This window comes from Eptatretus burgeri, chromosome 4, assembly GCF_056783735.1.
Source record: "Eptatretus burgeri isolate ZD-2024b chromosome 4, Ebu_testis_v1, whole genome shotgun sequence".
NCBI lineage: Eukaryota > Metazoa > Chordata > Myxini > Myxiniformes > Myxinidae > Eptatretus > Eptatretus burgeri.
In genome coordinates this window covers 14,748,956-14,770,630 of record NC_140964.1, presented here as the reverse complement: position 1 = coordinate 14,770,630, position 21,675 = coordinate 14,748,956, and the positions used below count along the sequence as shown (strand labels likewise).

The window sequence follows — 21,675 nt, the reverse complement described above, 5'->3', positions numbered from 1 at the left end:
GTACCGGCTGAAACCAATTCAGAATCATAGTCTGGGTTCCCCTGAGTAAGAAATGACCCATGACAGACGTTTTGAGTGGTGGAAACCCCCCGGCAGACGCCCTTAAAGGAACCACTTTTGTGACCCCTGAAAAGGGGTCTAGATCATGTATTCTAGGTACCGGCTGAAACCAATTCAGAATCATAGTCTGGGTTTCCCTGAGTAGGAAATGACCCAGGACAGATGTTTTGAGTGGTGGACACCCCCTGGCAGATGCCCACCCCTGAGCAGGTGCTCTCGCTCACTATATTGTGCCAATTGAGAATCATTGGGGATGACACGAAATGTCCCATTGCAGACGTTTTCGGTAGGAGAACCACTCGGGTAATCAAAAGACATAGCACATCATCTCTAGTCAACTATCAATACAGGATATAATCATATTGCAAATCGACTGCATTCTGTAACTGTCTGCTGCCAGTTAAAGGGGCACACCCGCGAAATAAAAAATACTCAAACCACTGAATAGCAATAACACCTTGTACCCTATCGAAGTAAATTAGCAGAAATATTCGACGAAATATCGCGGATTTTGAATGAATTCCCATATTAGTTTATTGGAAACAATTACGATTACTTGAGAATGTGTAACTTTATGGGTGTATGGGCTATTTATATCTTTGCTGTAACTGTTTATGACAACTCTCAAGTCATGCAAATACACGTAGCTTTGTCTAAACCGCTTTCTACTGCACTGGTGTCATCACATGTAACACGCTCGTCTCTCTGTCGTCAACACTCACTCACAGTCCACTACTGTCTCTGTAAACTCTCATCTAATTACATAGCTCAGTACTGTCTATATCAACTCTCACTTATAATACATAGCTCACTGCTGTCTGTCTATCAACTCTCACTTATAATACATAGCTCACTGCTGTCTATATCAACTCTCACTTATAATACATAGCTCACTGCTGTCTGTCTATCAACTCTCACTGATAATACATAGCTCACTGCTGTATCTATCAACTTATAATACAGCACAGTGCTGTCTCTACTTTCACATAGGATACATAGTGTGCTGCTGTTTCTGTCAACTCTCACTTGTAATACATAGCACACTGCTATCTCTGTTAACTATGACTTATAATATGTAGCACACTGCTGTATCTGTTAACTCTTGCCGCACTGTCTCTGTAAATTCTCAGTTATTGCAAACTATCGTCGAATCAATCTGTCTCGCTATCTTCCTCGCTCCATGGCTCAGTGTCGGTGTCGTCTTCCGAAACATCGTTATCTTCAGTGTCGGCAGTAGTGATAGAGTCGCTGACGTTGGTGTTGTCTCGAAAGAGATCGACTGGCACTTCGGGTCCCGAAAACCATTCTGGAACGAGACATTCACCCTCTCGTCGCCATCCGTAGTCCAGAGGATCCAGGCCCTGTGCCGGATTTGCTGTCGTGGCACGACCCCACAGCATGCTGACGTAGTTGGTGCGTGCAATCTTCTTTGCCAGACTTTTCGGGCAGGGTGGTAGGAGGGCACAGTCGATCTGCTTCACGTTCACCAGCGGCGTATCCTGCAGAAAAAGAATGCATGAAAAGTGTCACTCCGATGAATCGGATACAGGGTCAGTTACAAAATACTTCTACGGGCAATAAAGTAAACCAGAGTAGAACAGTGCAAGCTTTACTGACCTGATTGATCTTGCCGGTCATTTGCAGTAATTTTGCATGTCTCGCCTCATTGATGTCGACCTGACCGCTCTGTCCGTACACTACGCAGGTGTACTCCTGTAGAGTAGGCTCATCTGGTTTGTCTGCGGTACTGATGTTTCGGAATGCCTTGATGAACCGGCCGGAACTGTCCTTCATGAGGATCTCCGACGGCCCAACCTTTCCCTTATGGTAGAATGCTGTCGTGAAGTCTGTTCCAGTGAAGACGTGGATGGCAATGATTGCCAATGACAGTCCAGGTTGCATGGCTTCCAAAGCCTTTACGATTTGATTCAGATCGATGTATCGGCGATTGTTGGCAACGCCACAGTCCATGATCACTGTTGGTCCCTGCGTACCGCTCTCTACATGTCTTCCCACCATATGAATAAGGATGGCCATTATATCTGTATCTGATGCTCTGACCACAATACATCCAGCAACATTACTGGCATGAAATACGATCAGAGTATCCGCTTCTTCGTGTTTCCCTTGAAGGTGGCTTGGACGATCGACAGCGATACACTCCTTTGCATTGTAGATGTAGCGACAGCAGTTTCCACCGTGCGACACAATCAATATCTTTCCCCCAAGAATCAGGCCATATTGATTCTTTCCCCATTCTTCGAGGACAAACGCAGCCAATTGGTCTTTGAAGTTACCATTCTTCAGCAATTGCTGGCCACTTTGTCGAGATACTTGTAAGGGGCCGCTGATGACGAACGGATGATCCTCTGCGCCCCGTAACCTCCGTTCAATTTCCTTGATAGACGATCTGTCGTATGTATCGAACAGGACGTGTATTTCGACACCCGGGTTGGAACAAACTTTGATCAGAAGACTCCTTGCCATTGCACCATACGTTGCGCTGTTTGTAACTGAGAGGAATGTATGCAGAAGTAGACCGCCATCCACCAGTGTTGCGTCAACTGGAGGGAGATCGGATTGGGTGTAACCATCTTGAAGCGTTTCCAATTTTTGCAGAAGTTTGGCCTTGCACGTTTTCAGCGGTGTGCCGTCAGAGTGTGCAATTGCAAGTGGGTACTGCATTACGGGAAATGTCATAACGTGTCTCAAGTCGAATGCAGTTTGCTGGGATATGATCACGATCATGCGGATGAACATATCTCTCACCCCCTCTGTCATTTTCTTTCCCGCCGTGGTCGATGTTCGTTTTCGTTTAGTGTTCTCAGCAGCAAAATTCTGAACTTTGCTCCTCGACATGCGCCTTAGGAGACGCCCGTCGTCTTCCTGACATTCTTTTTCGAATTTCTCATGAAGTTCCTTTCCTCGAGACATGGTTTCAAGCAGATACGTTTTAGTTTCCGGATCCGTAGCTTTCCCTGTCGCAATGTTTATGAGTGGGTACATGTACAATACGTACATGCTGGGGCGCAGAATGGGTCACATGCTTCGGTCAATGCGTCTGTCAGTGCATCCATACTTTTGTTGTCCTTCCGTATCCTAGCAGCAGTGAGTTGAGCCGCAGGTGACTCCGTCGTCTCCAAGCCAGACAATCGTCGCAATTCCGTTATGGCCATGCCTCGTTGTGTGGTTGCAATGCACCAGCGTCGGACTGCTTTCTCAGAATTCCTGAAGGCCACTATACCTCTCATTGGCAATGCAGCATCCCTGTTAACTGTCTGTGCAAGATATATGTCGATGGCCGTTCGTGAGAAATGTTTTTTAGTGCGATGCATGGAGAAGGCTTCGCGTTCAAGAATTGCACGGAACTGTGGTTCGGCGTTGTGCAGTTTGTCGAGGAAAAGCGTACCCCAGCGGGCATAATTCTGTCTGTTCAAAGCGAAGAATATGTTGACGAGTGTAGGCAAGACGGTGAGGTACCCACTGACATCGTTTGTTCGAACAGTGAGCTGCAAGTCCCGATACACTCGGTTTAATATGAAGACATACGTGGTCCAGAATGTTGCCGTTGGACCAAGACGTCCATCCATCGTTTCATGGAAGAAGGTTTCATATTGCCTCATGTGATCCTGAATGATGGGATGCTCTCTAATATAGCGGTCGAGGTCGTTGTTCTCTGTAGGGCTACTGTCGAGGATGCTTTGGACTTCATCGATGCGTTCCTGACTCACTGTAGTGATGAATTGGTCGTACAGTTTTCTTTCCAATACGTTTGCAAGGATTTCATGAACTCGTGTACATCGATGATAAAACTTTCCGTGGATGAATCCCATCAGCGAACCTTCGGCTAATACACCCGACTCTACCAACAAATATTCTGCTCCCGATTCCTTGATGTACGTGCCGAGAGCACCGAACATTGCGAATTCAACGTGGAAATTACCGAGAAGGATTAGCAGATTATCAAACAGTGGGGCGTCAACAGCTTGAATAGAATACGCCTTCAGGGCTACAGCAAGATCGTACGTTACTATGCCGTATTCCCGATTTATTTCAGACGCTACATTTAAACTTCTGACAATTGTCTCCCGGACGACATTGTTTTGTGTTGGTGGTTTGGCGATGGGATCCATGTAACAAATCTTGTGCAGTGGAAGTTTGTCTGTCACAAACTGAGAGTAGTAACCATTGAAAAGAGGCATCGACTTAACGCGTGACTGGAGGAACCAGAACATGTCAATAGGTCGTAAACCATGAGCAAGTCCTTCGGTCAACTGCACGTCGGTTCGATGAGAGATACTGAACTTTGCTTTGTTCAGAGGCGTCCGGTACAGTGGAATCTCCCGTTCTTCTCCGACAAAACTTCGCCGGTTTCTTTCATCACGTATATTGGGCTGATGTTCTGTTTGCTCGTTCTCAATCGGCGCTTGATTTTGGTAGCATATTCCAACCGTTGCGTGCAGCGTGTTCTTCCCGTCCAACGTTTCGATATTGACGTCATAGTTGTCCCACGCGAACCCTGTTCCAAGGTCAGCTTTCAATGACAGGCCATCAGGAGTATCGCGGTTTTCTTCTGATGCGGAATACGCCATCTCTGTTTCCAGTCGTTTCACCTCATCATAGCTTATTGAATGACCGTGACGATTTAGAATTTGAAGCACAAGTTTTGATCCTGTTAGTGTTCCTCGCCCGAGACCGAGGAAGGTCTGTTTCCAAGGACGAATCGAGCCTTTGGAAGTATTATACATCAGAGGACATCGCTAACACTTTTCGTTCGATGTTTTCGTTCTCGTTCTGCTCACATAGCCCGCAGATCATGGTTTTGAAGAACAAAGGGATGGATTCTGGAATCTCCGCTGAACAGGTTTTCAATGTGTGTAGTGTCGTGGGTGTAGGCGTTTTACATGTTGGCATCGACAGGATTAGGGATCGTAGATATAGAGCGGTTGTGCGAATCTTGTCGTGATGTTCAAATTTCTCGCGATCTTCGTGGAAGCTGACTCGCGCATCATTGTCAGATGTTGCCGAGTTGTACATAAAATTACCCTGACGCTTGTCGTAGAGAGAGTTAGATAATCTCGCACCGAATCGGTCTTTGATTTTGCTCATTAACGTCTGAACTGAGTAATTCTCAATGCCTACATCACCGCCACAGCCAATGTATTCCGCACGATATAGCTCGATTAACGTACTGTCCAACATTGCTCGACAATTTCCAATCACTTCCGTCTCAATTAACCTTCTCATAGTTTGGAACGTTTCCGCATGAAGCTTCCGACCAGTACGTGGGGTGGCAGATTGTTCAACAGATTGGTCCGCTTCCTTGAAGAACAATCGACGACACGACTTGTGGTATTGCGCTTCCTTTGCTATAATATCTACCTCGCCACGAACCACTGATTTCAATCGTTCGTTGTTGCTTCGTGGAGCTGCAGCAAAGATTGCGTCACGACCATCTGCTGTTAAACATTCAGACAGTTTCTCGTCTACACCGTTCCATTTCTTTCTCACTTTCCCACAGAATAAACATGTCCCCTTCAGTAATCCTTTTTCGTCAGTAGCAGGTAGGAAAGTTCGTTGTCGCATCGTGGGTAATTTCGCCGTTGGCTCATGAACTGATGGACCAGAAGATGACCGACGCTTGACAGCAGTGGATGTTCTGTAACACTGTGTATGGTACACCGCTTCGCTTTCGTCAACTCGTGTCAAAATTTCAGATGTAGCATCGCTGTAGCGGTCGGATGATATCTGCCTTCGAATTTCAGCCGCCTTTTTTATGGAACCTCAAAAACTTGGAATCGAATGGTTTTAACGGAACCGTTCCGCTGGTCTTGCATATGATACACACACTGGGAGCTGGTATCACCATTTTGGCTTGATCCGTTTCCTCCATATCGATACTCTAGAAAATCATTAAAATTTTCAATGTATTGGTAAATTCTCAAAAACATAGTCGAGACGGCGCGGAGGATTTCGCAAAGGTGTCATTTCTAACAAAGTATATATCATAATACTTGTATGTTCTGAATAGGCAATACAATAGTTTACAAATAAATCATCACGAAGCGTTAATCACCTGGTGCGTGCTTTTCTAGTGAGTCTCATGCGATGACGTCATAATTCTGCTGTCTACTCTCCATATGATTAAAATTATCCCGCACGACACAAAATGCAGACCGGCGTGTACATCATGGATACGTAATCATTATATCAAAATATGAATATAAATAAAACACGTTCATAATGAACGGTTTTTCAGTATACATTGTATACACACTGTATCCAGAAACAACTCACACGTGTGTCTTGTGTGGGATGCCAGTCCGTAACAGTACATGGTATCGTAAATTCATTAAATCGTCATTTATACGCAATAATGGAAATTAAAATATTGACAAATAGGTAATACTTACTGTATCCATATGATGCTTGAAATGATAAATTATATGACGAAGTTCCGTATTGTTGGAAGAATTTCGTCCGAAAACAAGATTCAATGCTACTACTCATACTATATCAATGCGTCGTTGGCCGCGTGGCCGCCAAAACTGAGAAAATACCGCGCTCTGACCTTCATTTTCAAGGCGTGGGCATGCCGTTAAAGGCCGGGTGGAGGCCAAGGTCACCGTTGTATTTTTAGAAGCGTGCCACTTTCAGTTGCCAAGCAACGACATGCAACGAGCACGGCGAGGTGTCCACAATCAAGGCCGAACTGCAGTCTCCGAAACCCGGTCTTTAATCAAAGACGCACCAACTGGACTTTGCTTGTTTAAACAAACATCTGTCGGCACTTTTAGGTGTAGGAAACAGTTTTAGCAATATAGACTTGGTTTCACAGGAGCGGATCCATGATTTACGTGACGGGGTGCTGGCAAAAAAGGCACCTCAACTCCCCCATGACGTCAGGGGTCACACTAAGTGGTTCCTTTAAGGACGTCTGCCGGGGTTTTTTCCACCACTCAAAACGTCTGTCCTGGGTCATTTCATACTCAGGGAAGCCCAGACTATAATTCTGAATTGGTTTCAGCCGGTACCTAGAATACATGATCTCGACCCCTTTTCAGAGGTCACTATAAAGGCCCTGGGGGCCACACCCACCTACCAGATCCCAGCAGACGGTCAGTTTGAGAGTTAGTGCTGTGGGTCCCAACATCCCATGGGGTGCAACATTGGTACCTCGTTCACATGAGTTCGATGCCCCTGGCTCCCGGTATATAAGCAGCCCATGAAACATCACCCATATCATCTGTGAATTGATCCTCACCAACAGTCTCATTTACAAAGTCGAGCCAGTTGTGTTCGTCTTCAAGAGCCTCTGTTATGTAACGTATCTCGTGTACTTGTCTACCATTATAGTGGGAACTGTAGCGTCTTTTGGAAGTGCAACTTGCTCAATTGTCGGGTCGTGTAGACACTGCTTTGGATGCTGGGATATTCTCATTTATCAATTACGATCTTGCTCGAGCAGAGCCTCTATTCTCAGATGTTACATGCTGAAAGATAGATATCCCTGTACCATGGAAGGAAGCCTTAGCTGTTCTAGAACTAGGATTGTGATCAATGTTATCTATTGCAGAAGTTGTAAATAAGCCTTCTCTGAGTTTTGTTGGACAAACAACATTTTCTTCATGGAATCTTATGCACACACTGTTTGCGAACTGGGTAGAAATAGCGAGGACCCTGTCGTAAGAAATACTTATCCCCAGGTTAAATAGCATCTCAACTAAATGTTTCTTGCATGTCTGAGCATGCACAGAGAGGCCTAAGTACACACATAATGGGGTTTCCGTACGCCTTCCTTGGCGAAATTGTGTCTGACATTCCCCCTTTCTCTGCCTTGTATTGGATTTTATCAACTGAGCTATAGTGAGGGAAATCTGAGACTTGTGTTTGAATTCTAATGTTGGCCCATACAATATTGAGTTCACGAAGGTCACCAGAGATTGTGATACAGACTCCTCTTGACAGTTTGTGTCAAAGCTTCCATCAAACTTGGTATCTTGGCTGAATATTTCTTGTCTGATAATTTTAGCAGCCATTGAGAGGCAGAGCGTCTTTGTTATACGTTTGTTCATGCATTATCTGTATGTTTGGAGCAACATCTTGTTTGAATGACAGTAAAACATCTCGTCCTTCTTTAAAGTCCTCTAGTTCAGGAAATTTGATCAGGATACGCTCTTTTAACTTCGTGGAATGAATGCGACTTGAGTTTGACAGTCCATATTCTTGCAGCCTCTCTTCATATTGTCTAGCTAGGTCAGACATCTTAAAAACACAACTTGTCCCAGATTCTGATTTTGTTTCTTCAATGTAGTTTACAATGTCTGCAAGAGCAATACCATGCATCATTTTTGTTCTTGAATCTTTTGGAGAATCCATTTCCAGAACCCGTACTGCATTGTAAAGTCCAACAAGGCATTTTGCATGATATTTTGCAGATTGTGCAACTAAATCTTCAGGACTGAGCTTGGCAAGCAATGTGGTGTCTTGCAATTTTAGTGCACATTCTCGAACACGAGCATCAAGCTTAAATGTGGATGCATCGTGTAATGTTTCATCAGGTATATGTTCATCACAGAAGAAGCAAACATCGGGTGCTTCACATCCTACCAGAGCACACTTACGTGTAGACTTTTTAGCTCGGTCAATAGCCAACTCATCATCACATGCTGACTTTCTCTTTTCTGCTCGCTTCAACTATGTTGAATTGAATTTTGTATGACAGGAGTCATGCCAGCTTGCTCTGTGACTTAGAAGTGTATCAGCAATACCAGTGCCATCATCAAGTCCTTGAATATCAAATTGGACGGGTAGACTATTTAGATCTTGAAACCTCTTAACATTTTGTGCGAATGTCACATAACCTGCCCTTAGGTTTTTTTGCATTTGCAATCGGCTGGACATTTTAGTGGTTCATCAGTAACTGTCTGACAGATGAAACATTGATTCCAATTTGTAGGTGCAGCTGGAGTCCGACTATCAAGCTCTCCCGGGGGTTCTTCGAGTCTGTACATGAAAATATAAAACCATTTACTACCCAGTAAAGGCAAACGCACACCACTAAAAAAGTAAGGCATTATGAGTTTGTTTGTTCATACACATTAATTATAGTGTAGCCTAAATGGCTTGTATTCATCAAAAAATTTTTTTATAATTGAACATTTCAAAATAATTACTGGTCCCTCAATCTGAGGTAAATCTTATGACCTCCCTTTAATACCTTGATTATTGAAATATCTCTCTGCTGGGCATATTAATACAAATATTTAAACCGTTTACCTTGTATTAATAGTCACTAGTCACTAATGTACAAATTCAATTCATTTTATTAACTATATACTCATTTGATCGCTCAAATACGCACCTTTTATCTGGGAGATCCATCATGCCAAAAGCTGTGTGCTGGCGGCCATTTTGAAAGGAGGGAGAAATCATTGTTGCAGAAATGTATTTATAGTTGCTTCAAATGTCTTTTAATGTTATTTAAGTACGATTACCTTATGATATTACTCAGTGTTCGAGCTAATCAACTCATTAAGAACATATGAATGACAATACATCAGAATAATAAGAATTTGTGTGCATAATGTATATATGTATTAGTTTTTATCTATTTATTTGGTATATATTGCTCAGAGAAGCATGTTTATATTACTCATGATTCTTTCATAGCAAGAAACCGCTAAATTATTGATTATATATGTTAAGATAGAGCTTATTCACATTTTTCTGACAAATTGGCGGCCATCTTGAATAAAACCGGAAGTAGGTCAAATCAGATATGCATTGGTATGCCATAACTAACATATATGCCAAGTTTCATGCTTTTATCAAAAAAATCACAATTTTTTCATAATCCGCCGGACTATATCACTGCAACATATACTGTTCGTAAAGTGAACAACTTTCTGTTGAAATGCAGTATAAATAAATAATTTACAACACTGGAAATTATCTCCACATTGTTGAAAACATGGTGACCCCACTCTCATTTTGAAAAATCGTCCTCCCATAAGGCCTTTCTCGGTTTGGTCACTTCCACCAATCAGGGGTAATAAACATGGTCTCTGGTTTTCGTGAGTTTATGCGAGACCATCAGGGCTGAATTAATTGCTCATCAATTAGTTCAATGTTCATGCTGTAATTAGAACTACTTTGAATGGGGAGTAAACCCGGCCACATGAGTATTTAACGAGACCTTCAAAATTATTCCAATAATTTTTATTTGTTTTACCAGTGATAAAGTTGGGTTGGCAGGATGGCCTCGTGGTATACATCCTCAGCTCTCAGCTGTCAAGCCTGGGCTTGAATCCCAACCCAGCTATAAAGTGTCATCCTGGTGTTTCACAGGCAGGGTGATTCATCGATGTATGTACCATCCCTCGGATGGATATTAAACTGGGCGTATTGTCTGCCGGCATTATTTGTTGGACGTTAAAGATCCCACAGTGTCCTTTGTGAAGAGTAGGTGAGCTATCACTGGCACCTTGAGCAGATTACAAATTCCTGCCCCAACTACTTAGTTGAATGACAGGCCAGGCCAGCCAGTTTGTGAAAGACTTGGGCTAAGCTTCCCCCGGCCAACCCCACAAGTGGCAATAATAATGGTTGTTAAAAAAGAAGTGATGAAGTTGTTGCTCTTGTACTGTTTTGATTTGTGTTTTTGTTGTTGTTGTTGTTGTTCCATCTGTTTGATCATTCATGGGTAAATTTTCTAATCGACCGAATGTTTTGGTGATCTGATCTGTTTCAGACTTTTACCATCCGAACATTTCTCGTATCAAACTCGGTGACAGTATCCTTTGACCTTGCCTCTGCATGGCAATCCTAATGTATGAATAAATGTTTCGTTGAAACATTTATTTATGAAATGTAACAATGAAACACAACCTGTTTTTAGAGGATGCAATGATAAAATGATCTTTCACTGATAAAGTGATTGTTTTGGGTTACTGCATGGAGAAATATCTTCTCGCAGGGTGTCCAGTCATGTGATGCCCCAACAACACAAACAAGCTCGGGAAAAGGAAAAGACTATTTCTTGATGCGCAATGCCATTGTGACTGCAGGCAGTTGTGTGTGTCCCGAATAATTTAATATATTTTTTTGTCTCCCTCTGGAGCCCGATCATAAAGCACAATGGAGCAGACCAATTAACAGGCTAGACAGTGACACTGGGAAACCATGGAAACTGACAAAATGCTCTCGTAAGAAGGGAGAATTTCGTTGAAGGGACGCCGACGAACCACTACTTGAATGCATTGAGTCTTTTCAATTCTTCCTGTGATGGTATTAGGCAGACATTGCTCCCATGCACCAAAGTGCTCTTGTATCAACTTGACTAATCCTTTTATGCAAGGAAAAACTTCAGCTCTTCTTTACCATTTATTTACTCTCAGCATACAAACATTCGTGAAAGCCTCTACCTCCACAAAATACTCTTGAATTCTGGATGGTTCCACATGTAGATGCTGCTAGAATTGCTCGTTAACATGAGATGGTTGCATATCTGGAAGCAGCCAGAAATTATCATCACCACCATCGTTTTACGGATGTTTCCATGCTTGCATGTGTAAAGGCGCTGTCACACCTTGACAATTTAGCCAGCGTATGCCGACTGATGAAAAATTTGTCTAAAACGCTGACAAGCGTCGAATACGTTATGGGTAAGTTTTGTATACGTTAAGAGCACGCTGAAAAACACTGCCATACGTCGTAGTACGCTGGCTTTCATCGTTGTACTTTGCAGTTGTCCTCAAATTTTAGCATGCTTGAAATTTTACAACGTATGCCAGCGTATGACTCGCACGTTCCGCTACGCTGGCCATAAGTTGTAGGCACGTTATGCGATTGTTGACACATGTCGACACACGCTACTTGTAAGTTACTCATAAGTCAAAACACGTCGAGGTAATGATTAGCTTACCCGAAACTTATTTATAACCTATGAGTAACGTGTTGTAGGCACGTTACACGATCATTGCACATACGTCGAGGCACGTTATGCGATCGTTGACACACTTCAAGGCACGTTACTTGTAAGTTACTCATAAGTCAAAACACGTCGAGGTAATGATTAGCTTACCCGAAACTTATTTATAACCTATGAGTCACGTGTTGTAGGCACGTTACATGATCGTTGCACATACGTCGAGGCACGTTATGCGATCATTGACACACTTCAAGGCACGTTACTTGTAAGTTACTCATAAGTTGAAACACGTCGAGGTAATGCTTAGCGTACCCAAAACTTATTTCTAACCTATGAGTAACGTGCTTTGAACCTATGTGTAATATACCTCCAACGCATATTGACGTATGTAGACGTATTTGATTGACGTCTTCCGGATGACCACAGAACTTGCTGAACGTGTTTCTAATTTACAGCTACCGTATAATGGCGTATTGGCAGCGTTTAAAAAAAACAAAAAAACAACAATAACTTTCGATATTTCGTCACGTGCCGTTACGTCACGTCCGATTGCCTCTTCAGTTTGTTCATGTCTTATTCTTGGTTCCTCCTTTGTGAATATTTTCTGTTTGAGGATATTGTCACGTCGACGTCGAAACTTAAAAGCAAATGTCCGAATATATTTTAAAATTCGTGATAAACTAAAAAAATAAAAAAGAATAAAAACAACAACAACAACTTCAGATATATCATCACGTGCCTTCACGGAGCCAAGGAGAAAAAAACAAAATGTGCCTTGACGGAGAAAATAAGTTTCGGGTATGCTAAACATTACCTCGGCGTGTTTCGACTTATGAGTAACTTACAAGTAACGTGTGTCGACATGTGTCAACGATCGCATAACGTGCCTACAACTTATGGCCAGCGTAGCGGAACGTGTGAGCAATACGGCGAGTAAGTCATAAAATTTTCAGCATGCTTGAAATTTCACGATGTATGAGACGTACCACGAAATATGACAGCATACTTCATCGTTTTTCAGCGTGCTCTTAACGTATACACAACTTACCCATACATAACGTAAAAAAAAAACATAACGTGTTCGACGTGTGCCAGCTTGGTTCGGCAAATTTTTCATAGGTCGGCATACGCTTGCTAAATCGTCAAGGTGTGACTGCGTGGTTGACACTTTCAATTTTCAGGCGGTTATGATTTAAATCGGCGTGCAGCAGGTTTTTAACAGGATACGCCATGAGTTCGTCGGCGATACGTGCAGCGCGCTATGCCTAAGTTAAACTATCGTTGGGCATAGGTTGTGAACGCCGACAACAGGCTCAGCATTCGTTGATATAAGTTATCTATAAGACAACAAAACGTTCTGTGTAAGTTACTAATATGTTATGCATACGACCAACACGTTATGAATACGACCAAAACTTAAAAAAAACATCAAAATTTCAGCGTACGCCAACGTTTTACATACATTTTTATACGTTGCCATTGCTGGCTAAATCGTCAAGGTGTGACAGCGCCTTAAGCTGTGGTTCACCTAATGGCTGCTTTCCAGGATGCACGATCCTTTGCGAGCCCTCTTGTTTGGCCTTCAACTCTAAGATGGTCTCTCAACAACACATCCCATGTTTTCGTCAGACGGCCTCTAGCTCTCCCTCCATTCACATTCATATTTATACACCTCTTCACACAGCTGCCCACCCCCATCCTTTACACATCTCCGAACCATCTCAACCTACCCCTACACATAACCTCACGAATGCTTTCTATACCGAACCTATCTCTTAATTCCACATTCGATTTTCTATCCGTCAGTGTCACATCACACATCCATCTCGCCATTCTCATTTCATTTCATTCACACCTCCGTTCATCCTCCGTTCTGATCACCCATGTTTCGCTGTCATGCAACATCACGCTTCTAACGCAAGCTGCATAAAGTTTTCCCTTTAATCGGAGAGAGGTTCCTCTTGATGTCAATCGGGGTAACAACTCCCTAAACTTCCTCCAGCCACTTCTAATTTTTGTAATCACTTCTGCTTCTACACCACCATCTGCACCAATCATATAACCAAGATCACAGAATTTGTCTACACATTACAGGGATATATCCCCATAAACTAACCTTTCCGCTCTAACTGGAGCCACTTGTTTACCTGCGCAAACAGCGCATTTGAAGTCAGGAACCACCTGCATTCTACCCCTGATGCCACTACACATCTTGTGCTCTCAGCATTTGCAAGATATACACAATATTGAATTGCTGCCTTCACCTTTTTTTACAGAGATAACCTTTACACAAGGCCACCTCCCCCTTTTTTCACATTTCCTTCTCCCGCACCACCAATAAGTAGTTTTATTTCCCCTGTATTAACTTTGTCATCTGTCCTCCATACCCTCCTTCCAGACTATATTTACCCATTACCACTTCCACACTGTCTGCTATCAACATTCTGTCATCAGCATACAGGAGTTCCCATGGTGACCCTCCTCTAAATTATTGTGATATAGCCTCAAGAACCACGAAGAACATGATTGGGCTCAAGACTGACCCCCTGATGAACACCCACTTTCACTTCAGAATCCTCACTCTGCACTCCATTTACCCTCACAGAAGTTTTTGAGTCATCATACATCACCATAACTACCCTAACCAATCCTCCACATCTACACATGATATCCATATGGCTTGAAATCTAACTTGTAGGATATACACCCATCGCATTTTTACTCTACTCTGCATTTACAATGCATTCTGCCTCAACACATATTATTTCGCCAGATATATAATAAGCATTTTGTTCCACAGCGTACCCACATATTGAATAGTACACAGAACACAAGTACATCACCTAGCAAAATTAATTTATTTCCCTGGCCCAATCTGCCAAAACTGGTCCAATCTGCCATTGACCACCAAGCAGTGAGGTCCATTGGAGCACTGTCTTGCTTGCCGCCAATCAGGAATAGCCATGCTGAAGAGCCAGCTCCTCGCTTGTCTTCCTCCAGGATGCGAAAGAGGAGGGTGAGGCACTGTGTCACACGCTGTGAGCTGCAGATTGGTCTCATCGCTGGGGAGAGTGAGTAGGGCTCGTGGATTGCTTCTCTGAATAAGCTTCCACCTGGTGAAACACAAGTGAACAAGAACATCCTTCACCTCTCCAGTACAAAGTGGACAATGCCAGTCTCTCATAAGGGCTGTATTCCAGACAGTTATCCCTCTCTACGTGTCCTTAATACATGTTGAAAAGTCATATGAACTACACGGACACAAAACTAAGGCCTTAAATTCTAATAGATCGCTGTCCCGCAAACGTAACAGTGTTTTTTTTCAATGAGGCACCTCCTTTCTCTCACAGCACCACTCTTTCCTCCATTACTTGGAGTCACAGGGGTCAGAACAAGAAAACATTTTTTAACTCAAAATTTGATATTGAGTCATTTCTGGTGGAACTTTTTGCCATCTTTCAAGTTTGCTTTAGGTGGGAAGTGTGGGGATTTGCGATGATATGCCATTGACTTCGCTCTAGTTACTTTTTCTTAAGCTGACCTGGAATTTAAATGCCAGTTAAGGTATTGTCATCGGGCACCGTCTGCCTATCCGTCTTATTTTTTCACTTCTCTGGCCAAACCGCTGGGCTGATTTGGCAGCAACATTCGCTCCTCTCCTGAACGGTAACAGGAATTGCAAAGCTCGGTCCAGTCACATGACTTTAACTAGTTCAAAATGGCCGACTTAGTAAATTTCGTCAAAAATCTACTTCTCCAGAGCCACCAGTCAAAATGCTGAAAAATTTGGATCACAATATTAGGTCAGGGTAGGGATGTTGAATTGCCGATCACGTGACCAGAAGTTTGTCAAAATGGCAGTCTTGGTCAACTTTTTGGAAAATTGCATTAATGCCTTTAAAAGTATTCCACACCAGACCCACTATTCAGAATTCTACCAAATTTGGGTTACAGCATTAGGCCAGGGCCCAGATAAGCCTCAGGTCCAGTGGTCCTATTTTAAAATCCCTTTTGGATCTCATCAGTTGATGTTGCTTTGTTTAACCAATAAACTTTGGGATTGTGGTTCTGTATTTTAGAGTTGGCATATCATTTACAAATGGGATTTGCTATTTGTCAGGATTATCGTTTTCTTTTATTATTTTTCGAGATAAGCATTCATAACTGTGCTGCCCTTCTTATTTTTTGTATTTTTTTTCATCTTCTTCCCCTAGCCCCCAAAAAATAATTTTTTTCCTCTGGGGGAAACCCCGCATTGGTTTTACAATTGGTTAAAATGGCTAAATACCCCTTTTTCAGAGTGGTTAATCCACTCTTTACGTGATTGCTCTGCAAGGGCTGGCTGTACAATGCATTTGCCTTTGCTGTCCGTTCTCTGTTTTTGTCTTTCTATTGTATTCTAACTTTTTCTTTTATATTCCTACGGTACTTTTACTGCTCTCTGTCTTTCCCATCAAGGTTTTTTTGTAGTTTTGGGACCATTGCATTCATACTATACATTTCACGGTTTAAGGTTAAAAAAAATTATCTTCGTAAAAACAAAAAAACCCGTTGCAGATGTATTAATCCCCCTCCCCCCCCCCACCTCCCATTTGTACGACGTCTACAGAATTTGTTACTGGTCACTTTTGAGTGCGGTTATATGGTCCTCTGGGTTCCCGCAAACAAGTTCTCTGCAGGATTTTCAGGAATTATGTACAAAACAAACAGATATGGACATGGATATATCAACAGGTGCCGAGATCACGTCCGAGGTCCGCACTCCCACCATGTGGCGCTAAAACCTCCCTGTACACCCCTGGGCACAACCACCAGTTTTCAACTCTATGTCCAGCAGTTCAGGAGTGCATATAAGTCAAGCAAACAGACACTTCTCAAATTATTATTTTTTCTTCCAATGCCACCTCAACACATGAAGTACCATCATACTCAATGATAGTATGATTAATTGGGGTTTTTACTTGCGAAAATCGAAGATTTTTCAAGTGTATTGGTTGGTCTTGTGCATTATTCTGTCTGTCTGTCTCTTTTGTTTGTTTATTTGCAAAATCGAAGATTTTTCAAGTATATTGGTTAGTCGATTTTGTTATTCTCTCTGTTTGTCTGTTTGTCACCTACAGGTCATAATTTTAAACCAATCTTCACAAAACTTCTCCAAGTTGTAGAGGTAGTCTCCACTGAGAAGCCTATCGATTTTTAGGTCAAAGGTCTTTTCATCCTATTAATTTGAAAGTTGAACAGGATTTGCATAGTCTATCACTGATGTGGGAAAGCAACTATTTTTGAGGTCAAAAGGGCAACTCAAGGTCAAACTTCTAAAATCCTCAAATTTCAACATGAAAAATCGTCAATTTTCATCTGATTAAGCAGCAATCGCATAGTGCATCGCTGAATTTGGAAACCAACTATTTTTTTGAGGTGAAAAGGTCAAAAGTCAACTCAAGGTCAAACTTCTAAAATCATCAATTGCAATATGAAAAAATAATCAATTTTCATCCGATTGACCTGAGCTTTTATTAAGATTGTCAGTTTTAATCTGAATGAAATGGACAATTTGATGTATCCATGGCAACCTTTTTTTTTTTTAGGTAAAATTTGTTTTTTGGATTTTGCAAATATTGTGCATTGCACGACATCTTTCTTTTTTCTTTTTCTTTGTTTGTTTGTTTATGTCTTGCTGATGAAGCTTGAAGGCAGAAACAGTGCTATTCAGGGATTATTTCAATATAAAATTGTGCAAGTCCTTGTGACCATTATGCACTGTCTGGCCTTTTGGGTAATGTTTTTTTCTAATGTTGATGCCATGTGCAGGCCTTTTGCCACCCTGAAATTGCTTTTTAAAAATTTATTCTGTAACTAGCCTAGCGTCTGCCTCCCCCACCCCACCTCTGCATTCCTTTGTAATATGGAGAGATGTAAATTCCGTATTTTACAATTCTTTGGTCATAGCATCCTTGAATCAAGATGTTTCGATAAATGCTACAGAAATTTAATCGATAAAAACCTTATATTTAAGCTGCATTTTTTTAGGTGAGTGCAGAATGAGGTGACGAGGTAGATGTCATTACAAATCTTCCTTTTTTGGTGGTGTTTGATTCACCGCTGTGCAATTTGTATTGTAATTCTGAAAGAGTGCTGTTTCTGCTCACTATTTGTTTACTGATGCAAATTAGATTGGCAACATGGCTCCACTTTCAACTATCTTCTCCAGAGCTTTACCAACGAAGACCACCTGGCTGTACATAAGCACAAGCATGAGATGACATTGAAATTTGGACCACCCAAGAATGACTACACTGTCGTTGCAGGTGAGTGGTGACGGGAAGGAATTTATAGATCCGACACACTCCAAAACTACCAATCAAATGCACGCATCAGTTCATGTACCCGCAAAGGGAGGGGGAGGGAGGGACACACAAGGCTTTTTCAACAAATGTAAGCATTTATTGATAATCACAATGAAATGATGCCCATTGGGTTAGGGCAAAGATGATGGCAAGTATCCTGAGAGGTTAAACGGGCCCCTTTTTTGTATACAAAGTCAAGGCTCATGGAACAGCTCGAACACACCACAAATCACGAAGCAACAGAACAATAGGAACAGCAGAATGAGAGTGGGGAAATGCCAACAGCAGAGCTGAGAGACAAAATTGATGGAGATAGACAAATAAGAGATGCAGGTAAGAATGAGGGGTAGAGGAGGACTCAAGGGGCACACAAAATGGATACAGAAGCAAATTCTCAGGAAGGAAAAACTGGTGAAAAGAAAAAATTGGCAGTGGGGTGGTTTAATGGCAGTTGATGAGATGGTGGTGAACAGCTATCTTGAAAACCTGGAGGGAAGAATAAGGTTGAAGAGAATGTGGAAGCTGGTTCCACAAAGAGGAGCGAATGAGTGGAGGTGAGCAGTGGTCCTAGATTTAGGTAGTTTCATCAGAAGGGGGTTGCTGGTGGACTTTGTGTTCCCTGCAGAAACCTGGACAGAAAGGGGTGGGGGGTTGTATGATGATGACAAAGTGTGGTGAGGGCAGAGGGTGCAAGACCAGAAAGGAGGTGGTCGATGACAGAGAGACTACTGCTTCATTGCTGGAGATTCCAATGATCCTGAAGGCCTTGGTCCTAATAGCATCAAGCTGAGCATGGTTGTGAGGCAGGGATGCCAGCCAAGAGGGGAGAGCAGTATTCCATCATTCCATCAAGCTTGTCAAAGTGGATAAAGGCCTTGTATGTGGATAAGAGTTCAGGTCTGCCGAGGAAGGACTTTACACAACAGAGGATGTCCAGTCTGCGGCTGGCTTTGGAGGCCAACTTTGAAATGTGGTTTGCCAAAGAAAAATCATGGCTAACAGTGAGACCCTAACTACTTCAAGAGGATTGTTAAGAAAGTAGATGGGAGGATTTTCCACATGGTCTTTTCAGAGAGAGACAATGAGAATGAGTGTGAGATTTGTCACAATGGAAAGACATATTCCAAGTGTTTCACCAAATTGTGATTTTTTATCGAGGGTTGAGGAGAGCGACGAGGCTGCTGCCTTGCCTATCTGAAGGATAAGAGATGTCACGGCAGAGGGTGAAGTCATCAGCAAAGAGATAAAGAGGATTTCCAGAGAGATTGTTGATAAAGATCAGGAATGGGATGGTGCCTAGAACACTGCCTTGGGGACTCGAGTATTAACAGATGAGATGAAAGATTTCTGTTAAGACCCACGTGTTGGCTACGAGAGTCGAGAAACAAGAGAAGAGTGGAGTTGGCCTTGGATGCCATAGGCAGAGAGTTTGGAGAGTATGACAGGATGCCAGACTGTATTGAAAGCTTGAGATGTGTCCAGAGAGATTACCCTGATCTCATGTCTGACATTGAGGCAGCATGTCCAAGGGAGAACGATCTGGTCTGAATCCGAATTTATGATCTAAGATGAAGTCATTGGATAAAAGGAAGGATTTCATATCAACTGCAATGATGGATTCCATGACTTTGCTGATGATTGGAAGGAAGCTGATTGGTCTGCAGTTAAGGGAATCAGTTTTTGTACCTTGTTTATGTCATGCAGTGATATTAGCTGATTTCCAAGCAGATGGAGTATTCCCTAGTGCAAATGATGGGGTGAAAATTGAACAAAGTATGTACAAGAGCAGCAGAGTAGGTTTTTAGGACACATGAGCTGATGTCGTCTGGTCCAGTTAGAGAATCAGAGTTGAGGGTTGCCAGAAAACCTCTCCACCTTTTCAGGTGCAAAAGACAGTCCATGAGCAGTTGCTATAACTTGGAAGGGTGGATACAGAGAGTGCTGGATTGGGGACACACAATTTGGCAGTAAACATAGAATTGAGGCATGTGGAGTCTGCTGTGGTACCATTTGAAGAGAGGGAAGGGATGGAGGGGGAGCATACTCCAAAGAAGGATTGAAGAAGGTGCCACCAGATTTGTAGAGGAGAGAGACAAGTTTGAAAGTTGTCTTAAGATTGGACAGATGTCATTTTCTGGCTCTTCTGAGAGAGTGGGCACATACTTGTTACGGGCTTTGTGAAATGATCTGAGGTTGCCTTTGGTCAGATATACCTTCCAGGCAGAGAAGGAAAGTTGTTTCAGAGCAACTGCCTCACCGCAGTATTCAATGTACCATGGGTTGGAGGATTTGTATGATAACTGAAGACAAGATGGGATGAATTTGTGCATAATGGAGGGGAGGTTTATGTGGAAGAATTCCCAGGCCGAGTTAATATCGGGGGTGGTAGATATAGGAGACATGTCCTGAAGTGCAGCGGCTGCTTGCAGTCCCTGCCAGTTTGCCTCAGTGATCTGCCACACTCGATGGCACTGAGGTTGTTCTCTGAGAATGGCTTGAGATGTTGATCTTCACAAGCACATGGTCAGATGAACCAATTGGAGCAAAGTATGAGCAGGAGACATTAGTGGGTAAGTTTGTCATACCCAAATCCAGAAGGGAAGACAGAAATCCGGGTCAGAAAGTTTACAGATTGAGTCTGCATTCCCATGGAGTCACAGATTTCCTTTGCAGAAGTGTCATGAATGGTGAGAGAGGGAATAACACCCAGCAAATTTGCATGGAAACAATTGAAATTGCCACATATGAGAAAGATAGAGTTGGGATAAGTGCTTAAAAGGTTGTGTGTGTGTGTGTGTGTGTGTGTGTGTGTGTGTGTGTGTGTGTGTGTGTGTGTGTGTGTGTGTGTGTGTGTGTGTGTGTGTGTGTGTGTGTGTGTGTGTGTGTGTGTGTGTGTGTGTGTGTGTGTGTGTGTGTGACAGAGAGAGCCACAGAGACACAGAGACGGACGGACATATATGGAGTCTGGAGGACGGTATAATACAGACAATATCCATATGTCATGGCCTTCTCAGTCACCAGATCTGAACCCAATGGAGCATTTGTGGGATATTCTGGAGCGACACCTGAGACTGTTTTCCACTGCCATGAAACAGGTGTGAGTTGATTGACTTTCTTGTGGAAGAATGGTGTGGCATCCCTCTGCAGAATTCCAGACGCTGGTGGACTCCATGTCATGGTGTATACAGGCCGTATTGGTCACATGTGGTAGCGCACCACCCTATTAAGTGACCTTGTATTGGTGTTTGTTTTTTTTTGCCCACTAGCTGTATGTCAAGTGCTGAAGAATTAAAAACGTTTTAATGCCTTTTGTTGTGGCCAATTCGGAACTTCTTT

At 42.7% G+C, this 21,675-nt stretch overlaps 1 protein-coding gene across 10 annotated transcripts in view; it reads left to right on the top strand.

Annotated features, from left to right (window-relative positions):
• LOC147027513 (cyclic AMP-dependent transcription factor ATF-2-like) overlaps positions 1–21,675 on the top strand; it is a 156,575-nt gene that overhangs the window by 23,401 nt on the left and 111,499 nt on the right. For 8 of the 10 annotated variants that reach the window (XR_015057071.1, XM_085876984.1, XM_085876985.1 and 5 more), the window contains one exon: positions 18,204–18,300. Coding sequence is in view for 4 of the 10 variants with exons in the window: in XM_085876983.1 (XP_085733109.1) it covers positions 18,204–18,300 (97 nt within the window). In the remaining 6 variants the exon portion in view is untranslated. Of the gene's footprint in view, positions 1–18,200; positions 18,301–21,675 lie in introns of those variants that run through there. The other 2 variants (XM_085876987.1, XM_085876990.1) reach the window with 2 other exon arrangements.